This window comes from Triturus cristatus, chromosome 1_2 (genome assembly GCF_964204655.1).
Source record: "Triturus cristatus chromosome 1_2, aTriCri1.1, whole genome shotgun sequence".
Taxonomy (NCBI): domain Eukaryota; kingdom Metazoa; phylum Chordata; class Amphibia; order Caudata; family Salamandridae; genus Triturus; species Triturus cristatus.
In genome coordinates, this window is record NC_140580.1 from 83,716,934 (window position 1) to 83,742,591 (window position 25,658).

Sequence of the window (25,658 nt, forward strand, 5' to 3'; positions counted from 1 at the left end):
TGGTCTGAATGTTGGTCTCTAGCAACCATCAAATTTAATTTTGAATGACTAATAATTTATAGTATAGTTTGTAAGAATAAGGGTCATCTCTCAGTTAATAAAGTACCTTTATTTCAATTGTCTATCTGCTTTGGCATTACTGCTTGGTTTAGGCAAGCTGTCATAAATTTCGAAGTAAACCAAATCTGAATTGCATTAAGGATAGCCTAGATCACTATTCTACCTAAGATCCTAGAATATTTGAGTAAAGATTATTTTATTGAGGGAGTGGGAATTGTAGATTAAATTGTTCTTTAGTATGGAAGGGTATGTTGATATCTAATGAAAACTTTCAGGGGTAGCACAAAATTATGACTGAAAATAAAGGGGCTTTTTTTACATGCACCCAGCACCACTTTTGCTTCATTTTTAACATGGTAAAAGTGACGTACGAGTGGCGCAAGGGGCTTGTAAATATGCCCCTAAGAGCGGATCTCCACTTGAGGTGGTTAAAAGGAATTCTAGGTCACGTCAGAATTATGTAATGCATGGTAATTCCACGGATCCTGTAGATTTCACTTCAGGTCTAAGTATTTAGATGAGACTCTGTGGTGAAATAAGGAATTACCAGGAAGGCATTATTTCTGATTCCCAGGGTTATTCCTAATTTCTGACTGTGCCTTCAGGTGCACAATATAATACCCATGAAATCCCCTCATCCCGAAGTTACTGATTCCCCTGGTATGCAGAAGGCTGAGGGAGGGGGATGACCTGCCCAGAGACTGGGGCACTCGGAATGCAGACCTAAGAATACCAGAAACTGTGCATGAAACTCCATTACTGTCTTGAGTCCAGTAATAACTATGTCAAGTTACCGTGTACTTATAGGTCATGAAAATCAGCCAAATTAAGCAATAATCCTTTAATACACTCACACAGGCTAAGCTCAATTTATCCTTTTTGGCTTCATGTGGGAGATTTCAGCTTCATACATTTTGTTCCCATCTTCTTTACTCAAGCAGTTGGATTGGTCCAACAACAACCTCCAGCTCTCGATGGTATGTTCCGGGGGATCTCTTCCTCCTCATTAGGCAGCCTTGGCGACAACGCGATGAATTGTCATTTACACTGCAGACAACCATCTTACAACGCAAGTAGACATTTGGGTGATAGCGGAGGAAGTCAAAAGCTCTGAAAGAAAAGCGAGCCTGGTCCATTTGTGATTCGTAGGTCTGGTACGTCGAATCCCGAACACACCTGGAAAAGTGAAAAACAGGCAAAATCAAGGAAGAAAAATCAGTGAGAAGGAAAAAAGCAAGAATGAAGAAGATAGAGGGTGAACCAGAGAACAGATGGAGGAAGGAAAGAAGGAAGACAAGATTGGAGGGGAGGAAAAAAAAGCAAGGATACAGCTAAGGGGATGAATAGAGAGTGGACATGGTATTTAATAGGAAGGAGAGTAGGGATGGAAATGATTAGGAAAGAAGGGATGGAGGAAGGAAGGCATGAATGAAGTAAGAGTGGGTAAGAGGGAAAATACCATAGAAAGTGATTGACAAATGAAGTAAATGAAGAAATTAGCAAGGGATTACTAATATGAGAAATAAGGAAGAAGTGACGGAATTAAGGGTAGAGAGAGGAAGGAGTGATAGAGGAATGTAGAAGAGTGGCTAGAAATACAGGTGGTAGAGAACGGGTGGTAAGCAAAGATGTAAAGCAAGATGTAGGCAAGAATAAAGACATGTTCAGTGCAAGGGAAAACAAAGATTCTAATGCAATATTTCAAGCGAGGAAATGAGAAAACAGGAATGATGTGGGGAGGAAAAGAAGAAAACGAAATTAGGGTAAACATTTGTTTTTAGGGAAAAAGGGAAACTCTGCTTTCAACATATATTCTCAGAATAAAATCAGAATATTAGGCAGCGGAAAGATGAGATCTAGCTATAGACCTGTGGACTTCCACAGGAAGGGAAAACTGGGGCAGGAACACTAAAGTCAAATATCTTCATGACTTACTCTAACAGTGGCCGCTTTTTAACACTCAAAGCAGGGCAAGTGAACAAATGGAATCAACGATGCAAATGACTGTAATATGTTCAAACAAATTCTGCAAAAAGCAGTAAGTTCTTAGATGGACTCTCAGAGCATTACAATGCAGAGTGGGGCCACTAGGACCCAAGACGGCTACAGTTCTTTAGGTCTCCATGTCGGACCCCCATTCTTAGGTCCATCTGTGAGTCCTGAGGTGTTGGGTAGCCAGATCATCTGTTTCGAAGTGATCCTCAGTGCGGCATGCCCTTATTTGGCCCATTTTGCCAAGTGTGGTGGCAGCCTTGACTGGGGCCTGTTTGTTCAGCCTGGGCCTAAACTATGAGCTGTGTCAGCCATGGTCCAGCTAGAGGAAAAGATGAACATGCTGGATAGCCTGCAGAGATCTATTCATCTGCAGATTCTGGAGGTTTCACTGGAGGTGCCTTCTCTGGCGCACTGGGAAAATCTGTTAAAGTGTTGGCTGAAACCTTCGAACATTTTGCCTGAATAGTTATGTGTGGATGTATTGGAACATAGCACCAGAATGTTGCTTGTATTCTATGTTGGGGGATTCTTTGCTGGCGGTTGTGCAGAGGCCTTGATGTACCTATTGGAGGTGGATGTGCAAACTGTCTACTCCTGAATAAACGTACTATTGAAACCCACTTTGTGTCCAAGGAGTTACTACACGAATTGGCGACGATCGGGAGTAAGGAGGAAGACAGCGCTCACCTGTTGTGGTGTGTTCTGGTGATCGATACCAGTCTTCTTGCTGAATTTTCAAGTTTCCCGCTATATCTTCCAGGAGAGATTTTCCGGTATGACTTTTCCATATTTGCTGCGTCCCACGTTCATCTGCTGCCTTTTTGCTCGCTTTACACAGTAAATTGGTACTCTGCGTGAGCTGTGTGCCTTATGGTGTGACGTCAGCGCATTGGACCGCGTTTGCTGGCGGCCATCTTGGATTGGTTTGGAGAGTTGAAAAGACTGCGCTGTGACGTCAGCGCGTTGTTTCACGCTGCTGGCGGCCATCTTAGATTGGTCACTTTGCACAATTTTCGGAAAAGTGATCAAGCTGCATGTGGCCATACAATTGAGTTTATGCTGGTTACCTAGCAACCGGTCCAGTTTACAAAATGTACCTTCAAGTGTGCACAGCTGATTTTCTCCATTCGCTGATGCGCACAGCCTACTAATGTTTGTCTTTACCAATTGCGCACAGCTGTGTATTTCTACATTTTGAGATTTCGCCTGTCGGATCACACGCCGACAGGCACAGCTTCAAGGAATTTTAGTGATTTCTGATAAACATATTTACCAGCATAATTTTAACTTCACGACTTTGCATTATTTTCCTGATTTACATGTTTATTGTTACCATTCTAAATTAACTATTTTCTTGTTCACAGTTGCTTTGTTGTGCATTATTCTGGCCATGGCAAACATTTCAGCACCACCACATTTTTTACCAGTACCTGGAGAACCCAAAATGGAATGGGAGTTATGGTAGCCTATGTTTCTATCTTATGTTGAAGTTCTAGAAGAAGATGACTGTTCTCCTAAGAGGAAACTTGCCTTATTAAGGCATTGCTTAGGTGGTGCAGGACTGAAAGAATTTGCGAATATCCCACCTGTTGACTGTGCTGGGGACATGAATGTTTTTGAGGTAGCAATCAGACAAATGAATACCAGGTTTGGTAGGAAAATTAATATTGTCATGGAAAGGTTTAAGTTTTATTCGCGTGCTCAAAAGGAAGAAGAGTCTATCGAGGATTATGTTTCTGCTTTGCGTGCTTTAGCAGGATCTTGTGCTTTTGAAACCATCAGTTATGAGCAAGTACTAAGAGACCAGTTACTGATGAAAACCAAAAGCAAGAAAATTCAGGAAAGACTATGGTTGGGTACTGAATCTTCTTTAAGTGCTGTAGTCAACATTGCTACGGGAATTGAACAATCTAAGAAATTCGTAAGTGAAATCAGAGGTCAAGCAGTTAAAGTTCAAGCCATTGCATCAGAAGTTTCACTAGTGAAGAATCAGACAGTTTTAAGAAAGAATCCCTCTATTCCTCTCAAGAAAGACACTGATGTGAAGGATGGTGACAACAAATTTATTGGGAAAAAACTCCTATATTTTGTTACAGGTGTGGCAGTTTCAACCATGTTGTGAGTTACAAGGGGTGTCCTGCGTGGGACAATATTTGTGATAAATGCAAGAAAATAATGCATTTTGGCAAAGTTTGTAAGTCGATTCAGAAAGTGAATCACATAACATATGAAGAGGATGAATCATCTGCTGAACTCAATTCTTTATTGTGTGTAGGGGATGTTAATTGTAAAGGTTTTACAAGATGTACAGTGTTAATTGATGGTAAAACAGTTTCCATGATGGTTGATTCATGTGCATGTTACAGTATTATTGGTAAGAGTTTGTTCAATGAACTGTGGGGTGAGAAATAACTATTACCATCTAATATCCAACCTGGTGGTTACTCTGGTCATAAAATTGATCCAGAGGGGTTTATGTGGGCAGATTTGGATTTGAAAGGTAGGAGAACCAGAGGTAAAGTGTGGCAACTAAGGGTGTGTACATATTAGGATGGCATCATCAACAAGAAATGGGTATAAGATGAGATCCTAACGCCACTCCACCTGTTTATGTTGTTGCAGCCAATAATGAAGTGTTTGTGTGTGGAATTAAAGATAGGTTCACAAAACTTTTCGACAGTACTCTTGGGAAATATGTGAATTTCAAACACAAATTTATACTTAAAGATGATGCAATTCCTGTCAGACATAGGATGAGGAATGTACCTTTGGCATATCGTGACAAACTTAAAGCTATGTTGGGAGACTTAATTGCGAAACGCATTATTGAACCTATAGAATCTTCTCCTTGGGTTACTCCCATTGTTTTGTACCTTAAGAGTACTGAGGATCTTCATCTGTGTGTGGATCTTCGCAGCCTAAATAAAGAGATTTGGATCGACAGACGTCCCATACCCAATATACATGAATTAATCTCCACACTATCTGGTGCTTCTGTTTTTTCAACCGTAGACTTAGCTAGTGCTTATCATCAAGTGGAACTACATGAAGAGTCAAAATGTTTAACAGCTTTCGTGACTCCAGGGGGGATGTTTAAATTTTCACGTATGCCTTTTGGGTTAGCAAGCGCTGCCTCTGTATTTCAGCAGCTAATGAGGGAGCTTTTAGAGGGATGTTGTGGAGCTATTGCTTCCCAGGATGATATCCTAATGTTTGGGAAAGATTTTGAGGAACATGACAGGAATTTGGTAAATGTGTTAAACTGTGTACAAAATAAGGGATTGACTTTGAAATTCACCAAATGTAAATTCAGACAGAGCAAGGTTGAGAATTTGAGTCATGAAATTTCTAGCGAAGGTATCAGACCCAAACTCGATCATGTGCAAAGCATTTCGAATGCACCTGCACCAGCTACTAAAGAACAACTGTTATCTTTTCTAGGGTTGACAGAATTTTATGGTAAATTTGTACAAGATTATTCCATCAAGGTGCATCCATTAAGACAGTTATTGAAAAAGAATGCAAAATGTGTTTGGGGCAAAGATCAACAGTTAGCTTTTGATGTTTTAAAAAAGGAAATAATCTGTGCACCATTCTTGAAATCATATGCGGTTGGTAAAGAATGTATTGTATCTGTAGATGCCAGTAGTGTAGGTTTGGGTGCTGTGCTCATGCAGAAGAACAATTCTGATGAATATGTGGTGACCTATGCTTCTAGGATGTTGCGTGGTGCTGAGTGTAATTATTCCACTATCGAAAATTAATTAGTAGCATGTAATTGGGCGGCTCAACACTTTCATCAATTTTTGTGGGGTACAACATTTCGTTTAAGGACCGATCACAAACCATTGATTAACATGTTAGCAGCTCGTGGAGGTAGAACATTAACAGATCGTCTGGCAAGACTAGCTGTTAAGTTGCATGAGTATCAATGTGTAGTTGAATATGTCCCTGGTTGTTTTAATGTTCACGCTGATTGCATGTCACGTTTACCTTTATCTGATGTATCTGTATGGAAGAATGTGATGTGGCTTACACCATTGACGATGTGAATAGAGGTTGTATGGAAGAACAATCCATTAAAATCATTTCTGAAGATGTATGGAAAGATGCTATGCAAGAGGAGGAGTGAGGTTGTAAAGTTTTTGCAGAAAGGTTGGCCACAAGAAAGAAAGTTGAGTGGTGAGTTAAGTTCATTTTTCAAAATTAAACACAAACCTATGTTTTTACATGGCATCATATCGAGAGGGGACAAAACTGTACCACCACGGAAACTTAGAGAAATGATTTGTACAGTGGCTCATGAGGGTCACATGGGTATGTCCACCACAAAAAGAAGGATAAGGGAATTTTACTGGTGGCCTGGAATGGATGACATGGTTGATAGATGGGTCAGGGAATGTCTCCCTTGTTCTATAAGTGACAAGTTGATCAAACCATTGTCGGTAAATGTAACTCCTGTTGAGTATGCTCAAGGACCTTGGAGAAAATTAGGTATTGATAACATTGGACCGTTAGGTTCGCCCCTTAGCAAAAATGTGTATGCTTTAGTCCTTGTAGATTACTTTTCGAAATGACCTGAGTAAAGAATAGTGGACAAGATTACCTCAGCCCAAGTAATTGAATTTTTAGATGATATTTTTTGTCGTGAAGGGTTACCTGAGGAACTCCTTTCTGACAATGATCCACAGTTTTTTTAACAAGGATCTTGGATTGTTTCTCAAAAGATGTGGTGTTTTGCATAAGAAAGTGTCTAATTATAACCCTCAAGCCAATGGTCAAGTAGAACGGTTTAACAGGGTTGTTAAAGAATCTATTCAGCTTACCATTAATAATGGTATTTTGTGGAGAAAAGCTCTACGGGCTACTTTGTTGACATATCACACATCTCCTATTTCTGTTACTGGGTTGTGTCCGTTCGAGATGTTGCAAGGTAGGAAACCAGGATCTAAACTCATGCCTTGGTGGATGAAAGGAAAAAAATCATACAATTCTGCTATGGATTTGTTTCTAGTGTGGGAGCGTGTCAAGAGATATCAGGGTGATCTCGCTAAGCATCAGTTTAAGGAGTCTAAATTGAAAGTAGGGGATATGGTCCATGTCAAGTTTGGTGGTTCTTTTAACAAGAAGGGGTCTAGGTGGTCTGATCCTGTAAGAGTGGTTGAGGTTTTCAGTAAGGCAGTGAGAGTAGAAGGTGGTGAAATATGGAATTTTAGCCGCATATCTGTGTGTAGATTTTTGGGTAGGGAAAAACCTAATACTTGTGCCACAGATATAGGTATTAAGCCTGTAGTTTCTAAATCTAAGGAGGAAGAAGACGGTTTTGCCATTTTTTTAGACATACATGATGGTTTGAATTCTGGTTTGAATGTATCGGATGCATGTGGTAGCAGTACACATGTTGAGCATAGTTCTGTTTCTGTTTCTGGTTCCGATATTTTAACAGAACAATGTAGTAATCGACCTGAGACTGAAGGACATGTGGTTGAATTGAGGAAAAGTTCTCGTACCAAGCATTTACCCATAGAAATGAAAGATTTTGTTTAGTTTTAATTTTCTTTATGATGTCATTTTTTTTTCTTTTCACTTGTATTTTTGTATATTGGTTTTTTTTTTCAAAAAGGGGAAGGTGTATGGTGTTCCAATATTGGAACATAGCACCAGAATGTCACTTGTATTCTATGTTGGGGGATTCTATGCTGGCGGTTAAGCAGAGGAGTTGATGTGTCTATTGGAGGTGGATGTGCAAGCTGTCTTCTCCTGAATAAACGTACTATCGAAACCCACTTTGTGTCCAAGGAGTTGCTACAGTATGTTCGACTGGGAGAAAAACTTTCAGCCTTATCTCCGAAAGCAAAAATCAGGTCCCCGTGGAATGATCATGGTGTTGGTAGCAGTAATCATAGAACACAATGCACATCCAGGGAAGTCATCAAATGCAAAAAGGTGTCTTTGTGGGAGCATAGACGTTTTTTCTTTCCTGACCTTCATCCATCTACATCAGTGAGGATGAAAGCCACTTTGAAAATAAAACACAACTTCAAGGTAAAGCATCTCTGCTACAGAGGGTTCCACTTTAAAATTGCGAGGTGATCACAGGGGAAAGAAGTAGTCTTCTCACAAGAAGACTTGGCATGGGTGTTCCTGGAAAATGTAAATCTAGACTATGGTTGAAATGATTGTAGTGGAGTTCTGATGTCCAGAGGTAGATTCTCTGTGGGGGAAGTGTCGGGCACCACATAATACCTAACCGGTGATCTTTGCCTTTTCTTACTATGCTCACTTTTACCTCCCCTGTTGCTATCTAGAAACCGCAGAGTTAGTTGAATGGTTAAGAGTGATAAAGGGGTGCTTACTATAATTCACTAGCACCCGTGTACTAATGTTATAATGTGATACCCCGCCGGCCCTATGGCGAATTGACCGATCGTACTTTGATTGTGTTGTGCCTACTAAATATCGTTAATCCTAAATATTACACTTCTTTCACAGTGTTTCTTAGTGTTGGGATTTTTCAGGAAGTTCATCCCATAAAAGTCTTGGAAAACACCGTGGAAACACCGCAAATTTAGAGAAGTAAAAGTTTGTATTGACTGTTCAGATGATGTGAGTATGAAATTTGACTTAATATCCTATCCTTTTTCAAGAAGCACGAAGCATCTGCCTGTGCGTCTACTGCCTGCTTCATTTCTTTTTTCCATCCCCCGCTTCCTGGCAGATGCTCAGCCATGTATGCCTGAAAATCTTTGAAAGAACATAATTTGAAGATTACATTTTACACATATATCCCAGCGTCAGGACATAGACAGCTGAGGTATTCTTATAGGTTAGGCAGATCCCGTAGACTTGGATACCAGAGTTACTGCTAATGTTACATGTCCCTTATAGTTTCACACAGCATTCCTATCTCAGGCTCAAGCGTCAGACAGCAATGGACACAAATATTGTAATAAAGTGGCATAATAATATTTGTGATCATAAGAATATTGGTGATGAAATGCACTCTCGATCTCAGGAAACAGATCCACAGCACTGTCTTCCCTGACCCTTTCTTCCTTCCATTATTCTCCTGTATTAATATTGGCTCTGCCCATGCTCCATGGCACTTTAAAAAGATTGGAGAAGTGAGGGGGAGGCTGTGCTGTTGGCACAAATTGCAAACCATACTAAACCAGAGGGCTTATTTGTGGGATTTTGGCGTAGGGCAGTGCAGGAAGGCAGCTTGCTGCACTGCCCTATGCCAAAGTGAAAGGGCAGGAATGCACCTTATTATAGCAATACAGTGCATTCCTGTCCTTTCTCCCGGCACTGGTGCGTTTCAACAGCCTAGTGCCACCGTAGGCACCCTTGCACAATGGTGCCTCAGTTGCATGCAGAATTGTTTTTGGCAGGAAGGGAATTACATTTTTTGATTTCAAAGGGGGAACTTTTTGAAATCTCCATAGGAACCTTTTCATTCAGCAAAATTATGTAAATTGCTTAAGTTCTTAACTCCATTATTTTCTATGGGAGGGGGTTACAATGACACTGGTTGGCCATGTGTGGTGCTAGGCTTTCTCCAGCTCTAAATTGGAGTACCTTACTACTGCTTGGGTCCCTTCTTGGCTGTAGTTATTATAGAAATGGAATTTGTGAATAGCTATATGCTTACTGTTTTGTGGGTGTGGGCTGATGACCCTCAATAAACTCCTTCCTCACCTTCCCTGACACTCGGTAGACCCTTCCTTATTACTTCCTAACATAGAATTGTAAATAGCATTTTGTAGAAAGTTTTGTAGTTCTGAAAAATTCAGTTTGTGAATAACCCCAAATTATGTCAACCTTTTTCTGTTAATGTCTGTGCTGTGCATACCATCCTTCTAAGGTACAATATGAAATGTAGGTATTAGTAAAAACATGCCTGCTCTTACCCATTTTGGATGATGTCATAAGTCTGCATTGTAAAATGATCTTCATAAGGAGAAGCTTCACATGTGTCAATAAACACTTGCAGGTCGGGATCGGAGCTTTGTAGGGTAGCCTGAAGATACAGCTCCTGGTTCAGGCTGACCTGGTATGGTGACTGAATGATGGGCTGATAGAAGAATGAAGACTGATAGAAGGAAAGGTCCACCTCATAGTGACCGTACTCTGTTTCACTGATCTCAATAGTGTCATCCGCCATGTAGGTGAACTCCACTATCGCGTCCTGTAACATTTGGCAGTGCAGATCCATGCTCAGCTTCTTCTGACGGGTGATTAGTACCCCAGACGGAGATGCACGTAGTGTATTAGAATAGGTAACAGTGCTGTTTTTCAACTGTAAAACATGAAGAAAGATCATTACTTTGCACATAGTGTGCTATAACCCTTATTAAAAGCATTGCAATAATGCCACACCTTCACAATCAGATCTCTTCCTCATATTTACCAGCTCACAGTTGAAACACATGATGAAGTGGTAAATGATTATGGATTGTTCATTAACTATCTCCTTCAATGTCTCATTCCACTTGCTATGTTTCCCCACCTGAACCAATAGGTCAGCAAATCTACTTCAAGCAGGATTCCCTCAAATTTCATCAGTGTTTCCACAAGGAAAAGAAAGCCCACGTAGGGATGGCCAATTAGCTATAGATGAATGAACTTGATTCATTGCTTGGAGGTGAAATGAGGAACAAGGCAAGCTAAGATTGAAATATAGGTAAAATATGTATTGGAATTTGAAATGCAATAGAAACAGTAAAGATTCTATAAATTCAATGCTCTGAATTCCGAGAAAGAGGATATGCAGTGCTTTAAAGACAAATAAATGCATACACTGGCAACTCTCTTCTTTGAAGCTGTCAGTATTGCTGGAAAGAGGCCCCTCAAACCTCAGTGAGGAGAGTTGGAGCAGTTTGCTTAGTTAGTTATTCAAAGCAGTCTCAAACCGCATTAGAGAAAGTCACAAACTTTTTCACCTCTGTCTCAGGTGAGGGGTAGCTCAAAGCTTTACCTCAGAAATCCTGGAGCGGATCGTTAATCACATTCTACAAACTCTCCTTCTGAGCTGTAAAGGGCACTCTCATGTCCAAACATCCAAGCGGCATGATCCAATCATATTGGCATACTAGGGCAGATGAGCCATCGACTCAGGACACCCTTCAGATTATATGCAGTACGTCTGGTATGATCAACCTTACTTTACAAAGTGCTTCTTCAACAAGTCAAGGGGTACTTGTGAAGCCTACGGGATAGGTGGACGACTTACACAAATCTCCTGATCTCTGAGAGGGATTGGACCACTATTTTGCACCCAATGCATGTCAAGGAAATGCTAGATTTAAGCTCATCCAATATTATATCTTACACAGAATGTACCTCACACTTTGATGTTCCCATGGAACCAGCAGTGTGATGTAAAATGGTGGATATTGATTTTTATCATATGGTCTAGGAGTGCCCTGCCCTCTTCCATTACTAAGAAATGATTGTTCGGTACATCGCAATGGCCACGGACCATCATATTCTGAAAACACCAGCCTATTGTTTGCTGGAACTTTTTCCTAGGCCCAAAACGAAAGCAACACTAATTAGATTTATTGACTTGGCATTAATACTTACTTGCTGCAAAATTGCGATCTCCTGGAGGGATCCCCTCAGCCATGCCTTTCAGCGCTGGAGGGGTGAACTGTTGAAGTGTGCGGACTGCAGGGAATCGGCTCTACAGTGAGAGGCACTACTTAGCGTGAGGTCCGTAGAGCATGCAAAGGCATGGAGTTCAATATTACAGGATTGCCCCAAGATTGATGGCATGGGAAGGATTGTCTACTCTTCCCAGGAAGCGAGGTGGATAGAGAAGACGAAACAGGATCCCTTCTGGGTGGAAATTAATTGATAATCCACAAGCCTGAGTGCGGGGTCCCCTATCCTCTCCCCATGGGCTGGACTAGATACCCAAGCAGAGTTCCTACAGATGGTATTTCACTTGTAGGGAATACATTTAATACCATAAATGACAACCCAGCAGGTAACACCCAGTCCAAGATTGCTTTCTTCTTTTTCTTTCATAATAATTTTTCTCATTTCCTGTTCATGTATTATTTCTATTTGCAACAAATGCTCTATATTTAGTTAGTCACATGCCCCATTGATTGTGACCACCCCTACACCAGCCAAATTAGATTGACCCATTCTGGGATCAATCTTACACCGGTTAGTGGGTAAAATCACTATACCTATAATGATAATAATACTTATATGTTTTAAATAATAGCATGTGGATAAAGGCATAAGCTTGTGATATCACAGTTTTACTTAATGTGGCTGTCTTGCAAAATAATAAAAATTATGTTTAAAAAAGTAAGATCCAGAGTTCTCACAAGAGAGGCGCACAGAGTCGAGCAACCTTCATGTCACAGCAATTCACCTACCAGGTTTTCAGAACTCAATGGCAGACAAATTCAGCAGCAGCGTTTAAGTGAATACTAAACAACAAAGTGCTTCTGAAACTTTTGAAGATTGTCAAACACTGGATTTTGACCTGTTCGCTAGTGAAGCCAATGTATAATGCAGAGACTATGCATGCAGGTTTCCAGATCCTTGTTTCATAGTGAATGGCCATAGCACATGGCCGTTTGGTATACTGGTTGAAAACATTTGTAGAGGTTTTTGGTCTAATCTCAGTATTATTTCAGGTGATCACCAATCTGGGGCAATGAAGAAAGAAAATCCATGATTCTTGTCATGGGGCAATAAGGAGCTACATGGTCCAACCGTGGTAGGAGGCTTTCCGACCATCATTGACAGTTTCAATTCTGACTGCCTAATTTCAATGTAGGTGGTCAGATTTGAAACAATCCGCTCATTCTGGCTGGTTTCCTAGAACTTAAGGAGACCGTCGGCCAGATGGAGATCCAACGTAATCCCCATGGACGGCGTTTCCGCCGCAGGGATTTTGATGCTTGGTTTCGGAAAGGCTTTCCAGGCTGGGTTTTCTGACATGGAAAGCCTGACGGAAAGCGAGTTTGGGGGCTCCTAGCAGGGTCCCCTTTCTCCCCGCGGCCTCTGGTTGGGGGCTGAGGGGCTGTTAATCCCTGCACCATGTAGCAGCCACCTTGAGGTGCCTGCCATGCGATGCAGGGATGAACACATTCCCCCATTTCTCTATGGGAGCTTGTGCTACTGCTGGTTTACGGCCAGTACATAAGCTCCCATAGAGAAATGGGAGTATGCGACTGTACTATGTGCGGTGGCATTGTAATTGCAGTGTCTGGACCACTGACAATAGGAGGTCGGTCTGTCCAAGACTGCGACAGTGTCAGTCGGAGGCAACTCTGACCGACATCGTAATCGAGCCCTATGTGTCCTGAGCAACTGGGCAAGTACCCCTTCAGTACTTGACACTCATTGGTAGCAAAGTTCGAGCAGTCCAAGTCTTCTTGGGGTGGAGATAGATGCAGGGGGATGAACACAGGTTCACAACTTAAAACAATATTAGCAGCATCAATAAATGATTTTCCAGTCAAATACTTGCTTTTGCAAAAAAAGGGGTACTTGTATATGAACACAAAGTGAAACATATCATACACAAGCAATACACACAGTCCCCTGAGGTCAGGGCTCCAGTGTTTGATAGGCAGATCCCTGTGTCCCTCTTCCCTCTCACTAGCTGTAGGGGATATTCCCTATTCACTCTAGGTGACATTCATGTTAGGCCCTACTAGTAGTCAGAATCTTAGGAGTCCCATATCAACTCTTTTAAAGGTCAAGAGTGTTCCAGGACATGAAGCACTATGTGGTATAACAAATTCCCCTGGGGCCATCCGGCTCCATGATCAGCCTTACCCCACCCTGCTGGGGTTGCCTGACCAGAGTCTCCAAGAGCAGTTTATTTGCAGATGTCACAGAAGATGGCAGTGGCTGCTGTTTGTAAGCAGCACTCACGGCTCACAAGAGTAGCGGCTGGGTGTACACGGCCCTTCCTCTGGTGAGACGGTAAGTTCCTCTAAGCCTTCCCACAGAGGGGCAGGGGTCGACTGTTCTGGTTCCAATTCTAAGTCGGGGCTCAGGCCAGGCTGGTTCAGCACGCCATCCTCTCCTCTCAATGACAGCTTGAACCAGACAATGGTCCTTGTCCTTTCCAGTGACCTCCTCTGACATAAGGAGTCATTGACCTCACTCCACACTTTGGTGATGGCCCGATTGGCAAGGATGTTATTTCATCTTCATGACAGCCTCTCTGGCAGACAGGGTCAACAGTTTCCCACAGCACAAGGACAAAGGCCCGATTAGGATGGCAGTAATTTCTATGCCTGGGTACTGATAACGTTGGCTCCTCTCTTAATGAAGAGTAATTTGGGGGACAAAAATCTACAGTGAGAGCACATTTAGGGATCATGAGTGGCTGCTTGTTTTTGCTGTTCATGTTCTGCTGCATTTACTGCTGTTTCTTAATGCAAAATGCATCCTCTCATCCATTTTTTCAAGAACATAGCTAGGAAAATAGTGCTAAATACCAAAGGTAAGTTAAGGAACAATCCTATCCAAAAATACCATTTACTGAGCACGAGCAACTGCCTGCTCTTGCTATTCTTGTTCTGTTGCATTTAGTGATATGTTTTTGTGCTAGAAGTATCCTTGCTTCCATTTTGGATGCAAGGGTGCATTTGGGCCCCAAGAAATAGCACTTAACGCAGAATTACTGTTTTTGTGTAATTTAATTGTAATCTTGTGGAAATCGTAGGCAATTCAGCATGATTAAGCTACACAAAATTACTCGAGTTATGCCCACTCCTAATAATTTTCTCTTCATGGTGGACCCATCTGACATAAGAGGTCTGTGACTTCCCACTGCACAAGAGTGACGGCCCGATTTGCACGACAATCTACCAATCTTTCAGGAGGCACCCTCTGGCACTGATTTCACTCTACACATGAACAACCGCCCAATCGGTGCAATTTTAGCTAACATCATGGTGGCTACCTCAAGCATATGGGGTGGCCGACTTGAGTCTGTTCACAGGCAACGACCCGATCGGTGCAACAGCTCACACCTTGCTACTGGGATCCACTTACCAGGATCCTGCACTAGACCTCACTCCTTCCAGCGCTCTCCTGTTCCTCACAGGGCATGGTAGTCTTGGCAAGCAGGCAGGCACGGTCACTCCATACTCCTCCTTTCTTGAACTCTTCAAGAAGCTGAAGACCTGGTTTTTCAAAGAACTCACCTAATATAGGCAGGTCTAGGCACACACATCTGCTCAGTGCCAGGATAGCATCGCATGTGATAGTACGCATTTGAAATTAACATTTCATAACATAACATAACATAAAAACATTTCTTCCTATCTGTTAGCTCACAATTCATTAAATCGGGCCATTTTGTATTTCAAAAATCTAGGGTGACTGGGGGAGTACCAGAAGGATCCTCCATCTCTCTCCAACTGTTTAACATCTATGTCAAGGTTCTAATGGTGAGGGATGTCAGGAAATTTATGGATGGGGATGATATCCAGGTGCTTTTGCGTTTAGATAACAAACCCTCCCCATATGGAGCATTACAACAAACAGTGTGCTCCATCTGGCAGTGGATGGGCAGTATTAAATGGACCAGTCTACAAAAAGGAGCTAAAGGGGCAGAGAACAGGTCATCCCCCACTCAATGCATTGCATACAACAAAGACCTGTTCACACTGTGAACCAGTATTTCATACATCCGGATTATTGGCCATAAACATTAGGCCCTCATTTGTAGCTTGCGATTCTGTCGTCTAAGCTATTCTACGGTGTGGTTCTTTAAAAAGAAGATAGAGACAGATTGCCTACGAGGAATGTCAATTTGACTGTTTATGTATAATAACCCCAAATGTGGTGAAAAAAGAGTGAACAGGAGTGTTGGTGCCTCACGGTAGCGCCACCAAGGAGGGTTAAGCAGGATGGTACTCGCCTGCTACCTCAATTTCTCATCATCAGCTACCAACACTCCAACAGCAAGAAATTGTGCATGAAGCTAGTGATGAACTAAATAGGTGCTAGGATGTGTTTTGAATAAAGAAGAAAAGAAACTGTGCTAGAAATATGTGCACCGTCTCAAAGAACCCCCTAAGTGATATATATTAATATCAGAGAAAGAGCTAAATCACACTGGCTTGCATACTTTATTCTCAGCTGCGTGAAAGCTCGTATGTTAAAATGCCGACATGTTTCGTTACCATCGGACACACTCACGGTAACTTCTTCAGGGCTTGGGGTCTGTTCATTTATCCCTGCACCTTTGTTTGTCGTTTAAAAACAATTCTGTGGGAGACAAAAGAGAACATACACACACACAACAACATGGCTAGGATGGTAACCTGTTAAAATAGGGCAAGTCTTGTATGTAGTCTTGAAGACCCCCCCATAAGGCATATATTTACCAGGATGTAGCCCAACATGGGCATACCTTTACCCTTGGGACCTTGCGGCTCTGTGTGCACGTTCAAGGCATCCCTTGTACCACTCCAAACGTGAGTCTGTAATGTATAACACATGATGAGAAATGTAAGCTGGTTCTCGTTTTTATATCTCATTCATGGGTACAAACTGATCTATCCCCTTCCCATCTCAAGCGATGCCTCCACATCTCAGAAAATCATTTTTGATCAGTGCCTTACTTTCAACATCACCCTTTAAAATAGTTCCCTTCCAAAAGGACAACCTTCTCCCCACTACCTCGTTGTGCACCACATCCAAATCTCCACTACTTAGCCTGTCTCAAGTTCAATTCTCCCAGACTCACACCATCTGTCACCACTCACCGTGTAACTGTTCGTAACTGGCGTTGACTCAGCCCAGGAACAACACGATCGTTACACGGCGCTCTTTAAGAGCGTAATCACGCGTACCATGTGACTGTACTGCGCTGACAAGGGGGCTCATCAATGGAAATGGAGCGCCATTTTGGAATGGGCGAATAAAAGTTCGGCTCACTATGACAATATACGTTATTATTGGTTTACTCCGTATTATAGTAGCCTAGCCCTTCCATTACACGAGTTATATGTCATCTATTAAATCTGCTTTTCGTCCTGTGGTGATGTGAATGCTCGATGTGGTATGAAAAGGGGGCTCTGTGTGATGTCAAAGGTACCATTTGACTATGCTACGCTAATGAAGGAGCTCGAAAAAGCGGAGCGCCATTTTGGAATGGGCAAATAAAGGCTCGCCGTGAGGCTCTACATTGATGTTAATTTACTCAATATTCCTCCCGTTTAGCCCTTCCATTATACCAGTTTAGTGTCATTTACTCAGTCTGCCCCTTATAATGTTCGATGTAGTATTTAAAGGAGAGACTCAGTATGACACAAAAAGTGCAGTGACCATTTTCCAATAGGGAATGTCTTATTATGCTTGTCTGCACATAATGGCATGTTTACTTTGCCGGGTATCCAAGGTGATGTACTTCCTAGGTTACTCCTGTAGGTGTATTTACAAATGTTAATCCCTACCAATTGCGGATAAGGTGTATCGAGGCTCCGATAATCAATAGTCAAGGTTTGAGTATACTAAAATGGCGTTACTGGCACCATTGATTCATTTATGCCAAGTACTGCATGTATACTCCTTACCCTGTTGGTATAGCCTCTGTGTTCTATTGAGCGATCATGCAATCACCTTACTCCATTCTATAAGGTCATTCAATCCATTCTGGTCCACTCCCTCTTGATAAATCCACCGTGCTTCCCTGTTATTAAGTCTGGATTCAATACTGTATTGATCACCTGTGACTTTTTCAAGGACTACCCAGCGCACTTCTTGCGCAGTATGTTTTTGCATTTGAAAATGTTGCACCAATTTGGTGCTCAATTTTCCTGCACGGAGTGTGCTCAGATGTTCCTGTATTCTTGTTTTTACCTTCCTGGTGGTAAGGCCGATGTAGTGGAGCTCACAGGGGCATGTCAATCTGTATATTACATGCGAGGTATTACAGTTGCTGAATTTATTTAGAAACCAGGTCTTGTTGTTTTTAAGAGTAACACTTTTGGTTGGTGATGTAAATACGCACACGGAGCAATTACCACATGGGTAATGCCCGGAAGGGATATTGGTTTCACGTGGACTAATTTTGGGTAGTCCTTGAAAAAGTCACAGGTGATCAATACAGTATTGAATCCAGACTTAATAACAGGGAAGCACGGTGGATTTATCAAGAGGGAGTGGACCAGAATGGATTGAATGACCTTATAGAATGGAGTAAGGTGATTGCATGATCGCTCAATAGAACACAGAGGCTATACCAACAGGGTAAGGAGTATACATGCAGTACTTGGCATAAATGAATCAATGGTGCCAGTAACGCCATTTTAGTATACTCAAACCTTGACTATTGATTATCGGAGCCTCGATACACCTTATCCGCAATTGGGAGGGATTAACATTTGTAAATACACCTACAGGAGTAACCTAGGAAGTACATCACCTTGGATACCCGGCAAAGTAAACATGCCATTATGTGCAGACAAGCATAATAAGACATTCCCTATTGGAAAATGGTCACTGCACTTTTTGTGTCATACTGAGTCTCTCCTTTAAATACTACATCGAACATTATAAGGGGCAGACTGAGTAAATGACACTAAACTGGTATAATGGAAGGGCTAAACGGGAGGAATATTGAGTAAATTAACATCAATGTAGAGCCTCACGGCGAGCCTTTATTTGCCCATTCCAAAATGGCGCTCCGCTTTTTCGAGCTCCTTCATTAGCGTAGCATAGTCAAATGGTACCTTTGACATCACACAGAGCCCCCTTTTCATACCACATCGAGCATTCACATCACCACAGGACGAAAAGCAGATTTAATAGATGACATATAACTCGTGTAATGGAAGGGCTAGGCTACTATAATACGGAGTAAACCAATAATAACGTATATTGTCATAGTGAGCCGAACTTTTATTCGCCCATTCCAAAATGGCGCTCCATTTCCATTGATGAGCCCCCTTGTCAGCGCAGTACAGTCACATGGTACGCGTGATTACGCTCTTAAAGAGCGCCGTGTAACGATCGTGTTGTTCCTGGGCTGAGTCAACGCCAGTTACGAACAGTTACACGGTGAGTGGTGACAGATGGTGTGAGTCTGGGAGAATTGAACTTGAGACAGGCTAAGTAGTGGAGATTTGGATGTGGTGCACAACGAGGTAGTGGGGAGAAGGTTGTCCTTTTGGAAGGGAACTATTTTAAAGGGTGATGTTGAAAGTAAGGCACTGATCAAAAATGATTTTCTGAGATGTGGAGGCATCGCTTGAGATGGGAAGGGGATAGATCAGTTTGTACCCATGAATGAGATATAAAAACGAGAACCAGCTTACATTTCTCATCATGTGTTATACATTACAGACTCACGTTTGGAGTGGTACAAGGGATGCCTTGAACGTGCACACAGAGCCGCAAGGTCCCAAGGGTAAAGGTATGCCCATGTTGGGCTACATCCTGGTAAATATATGCCTTATGGGGGGGTCTTCAAGACTACATACGAGACTTGCCCTATTTTAACAGGTTACCATCCTAGCCATGTTGTTGTGTGTGTGTATGTTCTCTTTTGTCTCCCACAGAATTGTTTTTAAACGACAAACAAAGGTGCAGGGATAAATGAACAGACCCCAAGCCCTGAAGAAGTTACCGTGAGTGTGTCCGATGGTAACGAAACATGTCGGCATTTTAACATACGAGCTTTCACGCAGCTGAGAATAAAGTATGCAAGCCAGTGTGATTTAGCTCTTTCTCTGATATTAATATATATCACTTAGGGGGTTCTTTGAGACGGTGCACATATTTCTAGCACAGTTTCTTTTCTTCTTTATTCAAAACACATCCTAGCACCTATTTAGTTCATCACTAGCTTCATGCACAATTTCTTGCTGTTGGAGTGTTGGTAGCTGATGATGAGAAATTGAGGTAGCAGGCGAGTACCATCCTGCTTAACCCTCCTTGGTGGCGCTACCGTGAGGCACCAACACTCCTGTTCACTCTTTTTTCACCACATTTGGGGTTATTATACATAAACAGTCAAATTGACATTCCTCGTAGGCAATCTGTCTCTATCTTCTTTTTAAAGAACCACACCGTAGAATAGCTTAGACGACAGAATCGCAAGCTACAAATGAGGGCCTAATGTTTATGGCCAATAATCCGGATGTATGAAATACTGGTTCACAGTGTGAACAGTATTAAATGGAAACTAAATGCAGATAAGATGGAGGTCCAGATAGCCAGTGTGTGAAATGGACTCTGGTTAGACGCCCACTGGCCGCAGAAAGTTTTCAACGCACTTTCATGCATGCCATTTTGAGATTTCCTAATTGCGAATCGCAAGCATTCGCAATTAGGAAATCGCAAAATGGGGTCTGCATACATCTGGCCCTAAATCCTTATGTATCATGCACATATACTGATCGAAGGTAGCTTCTGCCTTAATTCAAAAGAATCTTCAATGTCATGCTCCTTACAGAAGTTTGAGATCTTCCTCTTCTAACTTAAAGGTTGCCCTAGATTCCGTAAATCAAGGTCTGGGGGCGATTTTGTTTTTATTAAAGCAGCTGGACTTTGGAAATCACTTCTCCCTAACTAAAATTCTGAAATGTCTTTATTTAATTTGCTCTTCTTCTCATTACTTAGGGGCATATTATCAACGGCCAGTGATAATTATCGCTGGCCGTGCTTAGCGAGAATTTTATTATCGCAAGCTATCTCTGGAATTTATCGCCCTGGTAGCTCGTTATTAACAACGTGTTTCTCCAGGGTGATAAAAATTCCAGAGATAGCGAGTTAATCGCCCTTTTGCAGGGAACATCGCTGGTTTTCCAACGATGTTCCCTGCAAAACGGCGATAACCTTGCTGATACGACCCACAGGGTCGTATCAGCATAATCCACCCCAATGTTGGGGATAGGTAAGTCTGCATTTTAGCAGACGTTAGTTTTTGGAGAAAACAGCTGTTTTCTCCAAAAACTAACATGTGCTAAAATGCTGGGGCAGCCTTGTAAATATCGCGATGTGAACATCAGCGATATTTGCAAGGTTGTCCATCCGGGGTACGCCCAGTGACGCCCACTTTGCATCTCATTAGAGATGCAAAGGGAGGCGTTGGGAAAAAGGGTGCTAACATGCGATTATCCATGTTAGCACCCTCTTGTAAATAGGGTGATAGTTTTATCTCCGCTTCTTTGGCTTTTTAAGCCAAAAAAGCGGAGATAAAGCCCTTGTAAATTTGCCCCTAAGATGTTTAGAGATACTTTGGCGATTTTTAGAGTGTTTTAACCTGTTTCGTTCTCATATACTTTTGGAATAGACCTTATTGGCTACTGGTGATAGATAAATAGTGATATCATAACATCATCAGTCCCAGATATTTGCAGATCTGCTACGTGGAGGTAGGAGTATAAAAATAATTTCCCTTGCGATCTTCGTTGGATAGAAGCAATGAGAAGTTATAAAAAATGAATTCCAGATTAATCTCAGTTGCACCGCAATTTAGGTGCAGTGCATTGTTGACCTTCAACCTAGAAACAGCCATCATGTGGCTTTTAAACTGGTTCTTATGGGAGAATAAGTGCCTGCTCTTCCTAAGGATCAATTGGGCGTTGTCTTTATAAGAATGGAAGCACACCCAAAAGGAGTGATACAGGGAAGTCTTTGAAAGGCAAGATGCCTAAACCAGACGTGTTAGAGGCAAAACGTGTAATGGATCAGGACTGAATAGGGTCTGCGGGGTCAAAGCAGAAATTAAACTGGAAAGAGTAGATGATTTTATGGCTCTAATGTAGGGCTGTGCACCCAATGTAACATGTCCAGGAGAAGCGCAGCACTGGAAGACATTGACATGCGGCATTATGTTTGGAACAGAAACTAGCCCTTTTTAGATAAACCTAAGTGAGGACACAAGTAACACTGCAATAGACCAAATACATTTCCCAGCTGTCAGATCGCGTTTTAGTGAAATCATTTTTTATTGAGGTCAGGATGTTGTTGTCCACTCTTATACAGGCCACCTGACTTTTCTGAGTCTCACCTGTCTTACTGTGCCACAGCCGACGTACGGGATTTTGAATATGATGAAAAGCTGTGTGATCTCAGGGTCACAACTGGGGTCATTCAAAGACACATCCCATGGAAAGTAGCCCAGAGACCGGACATAGCTGATTGGGAATACAGCTTCCATGTCGTTAGAAGAACAGGCAAAATACACTGGAAGTGGGGAGAAGTTACATGTTAGCACACAAGAAGCAGCACAGAACAAAATGATTTAAATACAAAAGATAATAGGGAGGGGAAATGAGTTATTGATATACATATATTGTGTGAAGCCAGAAATCAACAAGGAGATGTTAGCTTTCGGAAATTCAATATAATACTCATCTAACTCTGGTATTCTTTCAGAGGTCTTTGACGGTCACAATGTCTCCGAAATTCTCCTTAGATGAGTCCGCCTCTGCTGAAAATGTAATTTAGGTACATCCCAGAACTCTTGAAGTAGGGGAAGTTATATTGTGGTGCCTCCAGGGGTCCATTGAGATGCCAGGTAAGGGAATGGGTAGAAGGAGAAACTGACATGGGATGGGGAGCTGGAGTGTAGGAAGAGCAACAAAGACAACTCAGATGGCGGTGCGGGGTAATGAGGATTTTTTGAAGAACCAGAGGGGTGCCCCATATACCATACAAGTATAATATATAACTCAGATGTTTTACAGCAATGGCTGAGTTTGTCTTCGGCCAGGGCAGCCAGGAGGAAAATGGGAAGGTGGACATAGAAAATGTTTGGAGCCCCCACAATGAGTTACTTCCAGGACATGGTGAGTACAAGGCATCCTTAAGGAGCATAGAGTGGCACAGACCCTGGAGTAGGTTGCTCTGCAGAGGCCATGTGAAGATTTCAACTATGGACAAAGGAGGGAGGTGTGGGCAATTGAGGGCGAGTAAGATTGCTGTTGATGGCGGGTAAGATTGCTGTGCCACGATTTGTGGACATTTTACTACAGTGGCAAACAACAGCAAACACTCAACGCTCGTATTAGCCTTGCGGCAATTGCCATGTTTGTTGTTTTTTTATGGGAGGTGCACCCCATTCCATCAATACCCTCCCCATCTAGCCCATGGGCATTTAGCGGCCTCCAACTGCAGTGCTGTTTAAAGGCGCTGCAGTGCAGACTGCGAAACGGCTGTCGACGATGTAAACCTAAAGACACACAAATGATGGACGGAATGCTGAACAAATCAAAACATTCTCCCCCAGTCAAGAGATCTGGGTTAAATCCATCATTCTTTTGCTCACCATGCCACCCCAGTTTAGACCTGGCCATATGCAAATCAGTCTTGACCCTGTGCCTCATGGGAACAGTCCAGCCCGAACTGCCAAGCCAGGTCCTCTCTGGACCGGAAACAAGCATCCTAGGACCGGTTTCGGGGTTTCACCTCTCATCAGCCAGGATAGCTTGAATCCAGTGGCACAGTGAGCCCGGGACCTTTGTGTAGGCATACCCGGCGCACTTAGGGCGAGAAAGCAAAAGACACACAATTGATGGACAGAATGCTGAACAAATCAAAACATTCTCCCCCAGTCAAGAGATCTGGTTTAAATCCATCATTATTTTGCTCATCATGCCACCCCAGTTTAGACCTGGCCATATGCAAATCAGTCTTGACCCTGTGCCTTATGGGAACAGTCCTGCCCGAACTGCCAAGTCAGGTCCTCTCTGGACCGGAAACAAGCATTCTAGGACTGGTTTCAGGGTTTCACCCCTCTTCAGCCAGGATAGCTTGAATCCAGTGGCACAGTGAGCCCCGGACCTACGTCTAGACATACCCGGTGCAATTAGGGCGAGAAAGCAAAAGACACGCAATTGATGAACGGCATGCTCAACAAATCAAAACATTCAGCCCAGTTAAGAGATCTGGATTAAATCCATCATTCTTTTGCTCACCATGCCACCCCAGTTTAGACCTGGCCATATGCAAATCAGTCTTGACCCTGTGCCTCATGGGAACAGTCCAGCCCGAACTGCCAAGCCAGGTCCTCTCTGGACCGGAAACAAGCATCCTAGGACCGGTTTCGGGGTTTCACCCCTCTTCAGCCAGGATAGCTTGAATCCAGTGGCACAGTGAGCCCCGGACCTACGTCTAGGCATACCCAGCGCACTTAGGGCGAGAAAGCAAAAGACACACAATTGATGGACGGAATGCTGAACAAATCAATACATTCTCCCCCAGTCAAGAGATCAGGGTTAAATCCATCATTCTTTTGCTCACCATGCCATGTAAACCTGGCACAAAGTATGCATACCAAGTTCTACATCTTGGCCTTAAAGTCTGCATGTTTTCATTACCAGTCTGAAAGAACTTGGGTTACTGGTTTAATGGGGTGAACCCCTTCTTAAATAGCAACGCAAGTCTTCTCAAGGTGAAAATGAAATCCTGTATTAACCTGTGCTCAAACCCTCGGGAAGCTTGGCACAGAGCAGTCATTCTTAACTGCGAGGCAATGTGTGACGTGCAACACTTCAAATGAGACACAGTGAAAATACAGCATAAAAGGAGTCCACAATAAAGTTAGAACATTTTGACTGAATGAAACATGGCCAAAATCACAAAAATCCAATCAGCAGAACTGGACATATTCAATATTAAAGATTTTAGTAAAAATTGCACCAAAAGGCTTAAAGCGTCAACTGGGACAAAGTCACAAGTTCAAGCCAACTGCGATGGAGTGCATGCCAGCTACAGGAACTCAGTTAAGCCTGTTGAAAAGAGTACCTTAAATTCTGGTTTGTGGAGCATCGCGAGAAATCTGCGTCAAAGATGCATCATGCTGCCGAAGCCATGTGTCAGTTCCAAACTGCGGCAAGGCTGTGGTGCGAGGTCCTGCTCCATCATCGTCAAAGATCCTGTTGATGAGGGTTTGCGATGCGATGTCTGAAATGCAGGAAGCATTGCGGAGCCGGGGCAATGAGTCTGTTCCGAGGAGCTGTGATGCCGAGTCCAGTGTCATCATCGAGGCTGCCATTAATGAGGGATGTGACGGCCTGTGCCGTGAATGCATTGCGCAACAGCAATTCTGAAGCGGTGACAGGCTTCGAAGAGGATCTTTGCGGCAGTTCTGATCTGCGCAGCAGCCATGGTCAGTTTGGCTCAGGTTGCACCGCATAGCAGAGAGGATGTGTCGGTTCTGCTGGATCCACAGAGGCTGTCAGGGCACCTTAGGCTCACTTCCAAGGGTGGGACCACTTGGCTGGGAAGACTCACAGATGGCAGAGTCCAGGTGTGGTTGCAAGGTTGTTGGAGCCTTCTGTCCCTGAGTCAAGTCAGGAGGCCAGCCAACTAGACTTAGATTCAATCTGAGGTTCTGGGTTCAAGAGATGCAGGTCCAGTCCTTCTCACCCAGGCAAGAGGGCGGCAGGCAGCGGGTCAGCACAGCAGGGCAGGAAGGCAGTCCAACAGAATGGCAGTCCTTCAGCAGTAATAGATTCCTTCATCCTGGCAGAGTATCAACAGTTCCAGAAGAGTTGGTGTCTGAGATAAAGTATTTATACCCAGTTGTGCCTTTGAAGTGGCGGAGAAGCTGCTACAGGTTCCCCCTTGCAGCCCCCAGGCATTTTGCCTTCCCTTTC

At 42.9% G+C, this 25,658-nt stretch overlaps 1 protein-coding gene across 4 annotated transcripts in view; it reads right to left on the reverse strand.

The window, feature by feature from the left end:
- Positions 1–886: 886 nt before the first annotated feature.
- The window catches only part of LOC146866845 (scavenger receptor cysteine-rich domain-containing protein DMBT1-like), a 398,665-nt gene continuing 373,893 nt past the window's right edge, over positions 887–25,658 (reverse strand). For all 4 annotated transcript variants that reach the window (XM_085602310.1, XM_085602301.1, XM_085602292.1 and 1 more), the window contains 3 exons: positions 22,067–22,242; positions 9,966–10,354; positions 887–1,236 (listed from right to left, as the gene is read on the reverse strand). In XM_085602310.1, the coding sequence (XP_085458436.1) occupies positions 990–1,236; positions 9,966–10,354; positions 22,067–22,242 (812 nt within the window). In that variant the 3' untranslated portion in view covers positions 887–989. The remainder of the gene's footprint in view (positions 1,237–9,965; positions 10,355–22,066; positions 22,243–25,658) is intronic.